The sequence below is a fragment of the Pungitius pungitius genome, chromosome 1 (assembly GCF_949316345.1).
Source record: "Pungitius pungitius chromosome 1, fPunPun2.1, whole genome shotgun sequence".
NCBI lineage: Eukaryota > Metazoa > Chordata > Actinopteri > Perciformes > Gasterosteidae > Pungitius > Pungitius pungitius.
In genome coordinates this window covers 3,408,775-3,416,188 of record NC_084900.1, presented here as the reverse complement: position 1 = coordinate 3,416,188, position 7,414 = coordinate 3,408,775, and the positions used below count along the sequence as shown (strand labels likewise).

Here is a 7,414-nt window from a genome sequence, read left to right as displayed (position 1 = left end):
CGCGGGGGTCTGAGTCACTGCGCTGATCTCCTCAAATATCAGAGGGGCATCGGAGAAAAAACAATCGCATTTGTGTGTTTAAACTTTGGTTTTGTTTCATTTGCTCAGCTGTTGAAATCATTGTTTTATTCATGTTCGCGTAGTTATTGAACTAAGCGGGGGGGGGGGGTTCAGGAGGCTTAGTGTTGGCCTTTGTGAGGAGAGGAACTCGCAGGGAGGAAAAAGGGAGTTTTCTAGAACTTTAAATAGTTGTTTTTAATCTACAACGCGGGACACAGTTTACATACATTACAAAGGATCATTCTTCTAATGAGACCGAGGAACATTCTGTTGGTGCTGGTCACGTTTTGGTGGAGTTTGCAAACACAAGAAGAAAAACAAAAACAGAAAAAAAGATCCAGTGTAAAAGTCTCCAGACTCCAAACATTCAAATGACGAGTTTCCAGTACTTTCCACGTGAGAGCTGAGGCCTAAAAACAGGAAAGGTACGACATTGGGTTTCATACAGAAATGTCACACATTCACATCATAAACAACCTGCATGGCCCCTTTAAATGGATTTGACTCTGACCAGCAGGCGGCGCAGTGGAGACCTAAAGGTCACATTGTCATCAAAGTGCAGTGGAACAGATTAGAACGAGTCCTTTTTCCAAAAGACACATTTAAAATATTGAGGTACTAAATGTATCAGCATGTGTTTTTTTGTTTTTTTTACACAATTGACTACGTGTGCATTTCTATGTCTCCTCTCATCTTTCCTTCTTTCACTTCCTCTCCTTCTCATCGCATTTTCTACAACTTCAACGTCTATGACCCAGCAGTGTAAACAGAAAAGAAGAGAAAGGGCTCTATATACAAAGAAAGACGATTCAAATAATTTAAAACTGTATATACATACAAAGAACAACCCAAGAAGGCAGAAAGTGAGGTTTGAACGGTTGGTGCCTCCTGGCTCCTTTAGGACGGACGCTGCGTCATGCTACTGGTGGAATATACGCCGTGCGTTGGGCCGCCTCAGGGTTCTAGTGAGCAGCAGCATGCGGAGTCACGTAACTCTGTAGTGACGGATGGCGGCGGTTTGTACAGCGACTCGCAGCGTGACCTTTAGTGCAGGAATGACTTGTTCTCTAAAAAAACAAAAAAAATATGCTGCAGGTGCAAGTGTTTGATCTCGCTTGGAGCTACGAGTGTGTCGGTCGGGTCGAACCCAGCCGCAAGCAGCCTCTCCTCGAGGGGGGGGGCGCCTCCCGCCTCCGACTAGCCAATCAGGGAGCTGCGTCTGGATAGGTCCACGTTGCTGGCGCTCAGTCCCCTGCAGTCCGACAGGCCGGAGTTCGCTTCCTGAAAACCGATCCGAGTTGGGTTAGAACTGCTGTTGGACAGCGTGTGGGAGCAGGTCAGCAGGTCAGCATCAGGAAACTATGCAATTAACTCTAAAATCACTGCATTGTTATTAAATACAATGTAATATGGAAGTGTTTCTAACATCTACTCTTACTGCAGAATAACATATATGACATATATGATAACAACAACAACAATACCTGTGTGGTCTCCTCAGTGCTCTTGTTGAGGAAGTTGAGGGAGCTCGCTCTCTTCATTCTGAGCAAAACCAAAACCATCATTACAATAATTAAAAGAATATCAGAAATATTAAAAGGCAAATGTCAAACACAAAGCTCCTCAAATGTGAGGAATCGTTTGGTAACTGTATAAAAATGTCAACTTGTTAAAAGGATGTATTTCTACGTGACCTCGAGTTCTTTCATTTGGACTAAATTGTATCACAGTAACAGAAGAGTCATCTCACCCCGGGTTGCGGGGCTCCTGCGGCCCGCTGCCCTGCAGCTTCTTCACCAGCATCTCGCTGCTCCTCCTCAGAGCGTCGCGAATCTTCCCGAAGGAGCCGCTCCGACGCAGAGACCCGTTTCCGTCCTGAGGAGACGGAAAAAAAAAACGCCGCGTCAGCGCTTAACGGAGACGTTTAGCTCACGGGGGGCTTTGGGACGAAGGAGTCACTGACCCCGTTCCACTCGGCCGAGTCGTCCCCCTCGCCGTCCCCCCGCTGGCCCCCTGGTCCGTTATTTCCTTCCCTGCTGTGTCGCCTGTCTCCTCCTCCTCCTCCTCCTGCCCCCCCGTCCTTCAGCAGCTCCACCACCTTGCTCTGGTTGATGGCATCGATCCCCTGAGAGAGAAAAGGAGAGTCATAGGAATATTACACAAATGTACCGACACACACACACACACACACACACACACACACACACACACACACACACACACACACACACACACACACACACACACAGGCAGTGACTCCGCCCCTTTGTGTTGCACCTGTTTACGGGACTTGCTGCCGCACTCCTCCAGGGTCTCTGCGGCCTCCAGTTTCCCTTGACGACGGTACAACGCGCCCAGGCTCTTCAGGGTTGTGTTCACGGTGGGGCTGCAACAAAATAACATGTTTTGATCTACTTTTTAACCCGATGTTACAGTAACTCCAGGTTTGGGGGTTTGTACCGTCTAAATATTCCAGACAGACTGAAAGCTGCTTCATGGCGTGGTTTCATTTTTAAGCGAAACAAACCGGGAGAAGTTGGGAGCGTGGTCATCGTGTGCCTCCCTCACACGATACAGGACGTGTAACAGCCTCCCAGGGTCATTTCCACAGAGAGCACACACTCAAAAACACATCACTGCTGTATTTAGTACAATTAAACTTAAGCGTGCGACCCACCTGTCCACTTTGCAGGCCTTGTACCAGCTTCCATACTCCACGTAGGGCCCGGAGTCCCTGCGCTTCCCCTGATGAGACACAGCGAGGACAGCGGGGGACACGGTGGGGATGAAAGGAGGCCGAGAGCCGAGTGGCAGACATTAACATATTAAACAGCCTATTGAAAATGTCCTCGAGGTCATTTTGCACAGCCAGCGGTTCTCCGTCAGCCTCATTTCGCTGCTCAGCTCCGTTTCCATAATAAGCTGCCCTGCAGTCATAGGGAAAAAAAACAGGTCCAGTGGAATGACTGACCTTGCTCTCCTCTCTCTCCTCTGCGTGCATCCAGATGGGCTTGTTGTCATCTGCAACGGGACAAAAGAACCAGACAAAAGCTGTTTGACACACAGGAGCAGTGTTGGGAGGCTGCACTGAAAATATAATATATATAATAGATTTTCCCAGAATCCCTGTAACGGCCCAATGCTTCTGTAAATTCCGGGCCGGGCATGTGAGCGCTTTAGGGTTTGAGCCGCTGCGTACGCTGCAGTGACAGAATAATCCTCTGACCTTCAGAGGGAAAGGGGTGTGGCCAGATAAAATAAAAAATGCAGCAGAGGAATCCAAGATCTATTTATTCTTCCCAACATTCTGATAGAACAGAACGTTGTAGATTGGTTCTTGGCCGTACTCACTGTTGACGGATCCAAACTCCTTCTCGTGGGCTCTGGTCAGGATCTCCTTGTACAGACACTCTGCATCCTTGAACTTGCCCTGCTTCAGGTAGCACGTGGCCTGAGGAGAACCAACGGGGCCAAACACCAATCATCACGTGGTCACATGTCTGCGGTGGAAGCAGCACACTGACAGAAGGCCAGGAAGCATTTTGTCCCCACCAGGTTGTTTTTGGTCTTGGCCACGTTGGGGTCGTCGGCCCCCAGCTTGGACTCGTAGATCTCCAGCGCCCGCCTGTAGTAGTACTCCACCTCGTCGTACTTGCCCTGGTTCTGGCACAGCAGGGCCAAGTTGTTCAGCTGCTTGGCCACATCTGGGTGGTACTTCCCCAACACCTGGATGTGACAGATCCCCCCCCCCCCCTATCAGGCACGGACTTCCTTCTCCGTCTGTGTGGAGGGGCGCTCGGTGGCGCGGGTCCTCACCTTCTCTCTGATCTCCAGCGCTCTCTTGCAGAGAGGCTCCGCCTCCTTGTACTTGCCCCTCTTGCCGTACAGGACGGCCAGGTTGTTGAGGGTGGCGGCCACGGCCGGGTGGTCCTTGCCCAGCGTCTTCTCCCTGATGGCCAGCGCGTCATTCAGGAGGTGAGCCGCCTCTTTGTACTTGTTCTGATCCCTGGAGGACGCAACGGAGCCACAGCAGGGGATTAGAAAACCTGTGGATTTGAACCCTCCTCCCCCCTCCCCCTCCGGAGCCCCCACCTGTACACCAGGGCCAGGATGTTGAGCATGGTGGCCACGTCGGGGTGGTCGTGTCCGGACGTCTTCTCCAGGTCCTCCAGGGCCTGTTTGCACAGCGGCACGGCCACCTCGTACCTGCCCTGCGAGGCGTACTGGATCACCAGGTTGTGGAGCGTCCTCAGGCGAGCCGGGATCTCGTAGCCCCCCTGCTGGGCGGCCGCCTCCCCGCTGGGCTGAGCTGTGAGAGAGCGGGGAGGAGGCCAGTCAATCTTCTTTTCTCAAGGTGTGAGTGTGAAGAATCCAGATACAGGACTTTTAAATATGTGGGTACGTGTTAGAATTATAAAAACAACAATAATAATAAAAAGGCTGCTGCCGGCGTCACACCTGGTCCCTGGTCATCGTCGTTGGGGAACAGGTCATCCAGGCTGTCCTTTGAAGTGTCTCCCCCCCCCCCGCCGGAGGAGGAGCTCTGGCTCTTCTCCTCCGAGGGCGAGACGTCGTCGTCGAACTTCTTGATCTGGTTCATGAACTCCAGGTGCTTCTTCTCCTCCTCCAGCTGGGCGACGCTCTGCTCGCTGCGCTGCAGCTTGTGCTGCGTCCCGGCCAGCTCGTCCCGCAGCCACTGGTTCTCCTGGCACAGGCGCCGCACCTGGGCGCGCAGCTTCTGCTTCTCCGACTCCACGGCGCTCAGGTGGCTCGACAGAGCGATGATCACCTGGGGCCGAAATGGGGAAGATGCTTCAGTTTTCCCTTCGAAAAGCCTCCTCCCCCCCACCCCCCCAAAACGGTGAGCACTCACCTGCGCCTCCCCCAGGCCCAGCTCGATGGCCTCCATGCTCTTGCGGAGCAGGCCGGACTTCTCGTGGGCGGCGGGGGGCTGGGTGCAGTCCAGCAGCGAGTTGAGGAGCTGGGCGTGTTCGCCGCGCAGCGTCTCCAGGCCCTGCACCACGGCCTTGGTGTTGAGGACGATCTCATCCTGGCTCAGTCGCTCCGGGGGTTCTTCGCGTGGATACACCATAGCGGACATTGCCTGGATTCACGCACACTGCAGGAGGGGCGAGAGAGAGAAGAAGTGGAACGTGAGAGGGACGCTATAAAATGAGTATGGTCTCCAAAGAAAATGGGCCTCACGGATAAATGGATACATACAGCAACACGCTTGGTTCCCAATACGTATAAATACATCTCACAGCTGTAAACAGAGCCAGGCCGATCGGCATGACGTCACTTCCTGAGCGTGCAGCAACCGGCTGGAAATGTAACCCTCCTGCTTCGATGGTGGAGGCGCACCTGTTCTCCCCCCCCCCCCTCCCTTCCTCCCGTCTTTCACTCAGCCATCCTCCTCCTTCTCCCCCTCCTCCCGCCCCGTCCGCCTCACACACACACACACACTGCAATGCACCATTATCCAAACGTCCTCTTAAAATGCAGCTAATGCAGAAAGGGGAAACCTGACAAAAGGTACAAAACAAAGAGCATCCCGAAATGAACGTCCCGCTGATCCAGGCATATTTAACGTGGCCATTTTAAGGCATCAATGAATAACGGAGCCGGTGGATGCTCGAGGCCTCGCGCCCCGGGAGGAGGCGGCGGATCGATCAAGGTGACCCGACAACCGCAGAGCCCCGTTCGGAATGGGGCCAAAGCCGCGACACACGACGCGCGCAATGATCGCCATCGTTGAAACGTGTGGATCTGTTAGTAAACACCGCAGGCCCGCGCGCCAACACGTTACACAACACGCACACACAACACACGCACACCGATGCGCGGCACCGGCCTCCATCTGCACACTCGATCACGTCCACAGATAAGATTAGGATATCGATATATATATATTTTTTAATAGGTGCGGTTTTATTAAGAGAAACCTTTGCGAGTGGTGACACCGTCACGGACCCCGCCGAGGACGCAAGGTTTCCTTCGACATCTTTCCATCCTTTTATTTAAAAACTAAGTAACGTTATTTCAGGCTTATTTAAGTAGTACTCGTCTATACGGTTACCGTCATCGATGATAAGGGCGATGCTTTGCGTCCCCTCGAACAAAGCGGCAGGACAATGTTGTGATGCTCCAGACAGCGCAGCGTTAAGTCGACTGGGCAGCCTTCGTGCGAAACAAACAGCTTCCGGCCGCGTTTTTTCAAAATAAAACCACTACTGCGTTCAGAGTAGTGGGGAGATGTCGAACACATCAAAGCGGCTTATCGGAGAACACGGAGTGACACCCGCGAAACGGAAATGCATTCGGGATAACGTCATTTAGCACCGCGCGCTAACGCCGGCACGCTAACATTTAACGTTAAAGCCCAATTCAAAGTTGGCTGGAACGTTACTTTGAAGGAAGCCACTAACGGTCGTTGCGTTGCACTGCCGTCGGGTCACCGGTCTTGTTAATTCCACGCTACTCGCGTGTTCCCGGCCCCCACACCATAGGGTTTAGTTTAATACGATTACTAAAGGTTAACGCTAGATAACAGCGGACTTGGCGTGTCCTAACGGTAATTAACGGTAATTATCTCCTGCTCCACCTTAACTCACCCGGGATGTCACTCTCGAGGCCGGGCAGAAAGGAGCTTAAATGTGCCGGTAATGGCTGGTCATCCCCTCGGAATCAATGAAACAGCGGCGCTATCGTGGATGCGATTCAAGTGTTACAATTGGGAGACGAAAAATGGCTGTTCTCCCAGAATCCGACAACCGAAGATGAAACGGAACATTGAGATGAATCCGCTTGGCCGTTTTCCAAGCGGGGCGGGAAATAATGTCGCGCATGCGTGTAGTCCAAGTGATGCTCACTGCTAGCCTCTGATCGATTAGCATCTGCTACGGGCCCGATGTCCAGCGTTAAAGGGGATTAAAAAATATACATTATTGTTATAACTCATTGTCGACAAGTACATCAATTAACCGGGTTTTATTCCTAACAGGATGTAGGTGGAAGTGCAGCCTCTTGCTGAGCTTACACTCTTTGTAGTGTGTAGTCAGCAGAGGCCCCAAACGGACACCAAAGGGTATCAGGTTAAGGAAAGGCCCCCCTGTGTACCACACACCTGCTAAACAAGTTATACCACGGATCATACTGGTTAATGCTCTGTTTAAAAAACCCTGTTATTCATCTGATCAGTAGCTTTTGGCATCGCTATTTTGTTAATTAAAATGTTTTAATTTTTGGCGCATAATTGTTGTCTGACTAAAGGGTTTAATTTTTCTCTTTTGTCCAATCTTTTTTTTTTTTAGATCAAAACACTGGTCATTAAAATAGTCTTACAAATCAGGAA

At 51.5% G+C, this 7,414-nt stretch overlaps 1 protein-coding gene across 2 annotated transcripts; it reads right to left on the bottom strand.

The window, feature by feature from the left end:
• Positions 1-3: 3 nt before the first annotated feature.
• klc2 (kinesin light chain 2) lies at positions 4-6,863 on the bottom strand. 2 transcript variants are annotated; one of them, XM_037480841.2, is made up of 14 exons: positions 6,675-6,863; positions 4,934-5,179; positions 4,519-4,849; positions 4,153-4,369; positions 3,877-4,066; positions 3,613-3,786; positions 3,412-3,511; positions 3,032-3,081; positions 2,738-2,805; positions 2,338-2,446; positions 2,024-2,185; positions 1,811-1,935; positions 1,545-1,602; positions 4-1,341 (listed from the first exon to the last, which is right to left on the bottom strand). In XM_037480841.2, exons 2-14 carry the CDS (start codon positions 5,159-5,161, stop codon positions 1,258-1,260), a joined length of 1,896 nt encoding a protein of 631 aa, XP_037336738.2. In that variant the 5' UTR covers positions 5,162-5,179; positions 6,675-6,863; the 3' UTR covers positions 4-1,257. The 2 variants fall into 2 exon arrangements, with proteins under 2 accessions (XP_037336738.2, XP_037336737.2); XM_037480840.2 differs by lacking the exon at positions 6,675-6,863 and adding an exon at positions 6,140-6,268.
• Positions 6,864-7,414: the final 551 nt, after the last annotated feature.

Excerpts from the sequence above, each read along its gene's own strand:
- klc2 (XM_037480841.2), bottom strand. The coding sequence starts at position 5,161 with ATGTCCGCTATGGTGTATCCACGCGAAGAACCCCCGGAGCGACTGAGC. Across the intron at positions 4,850-4,933 it reads TGGGCCTGGGGGAGGCGCAG|GTGATCATCGCTCTGTCGAG; the intron begins GTGAGTGCTCAC and ends TTTCGGCCCCAG. Across the intron at positions 3,512-3,612 it reads CCAAGACCAAAAACAACCTG|GCCACGTGCTACCTGAAGCA; the intron begins GTGGGGACAAAA and ends GGTTCTCCTCAG.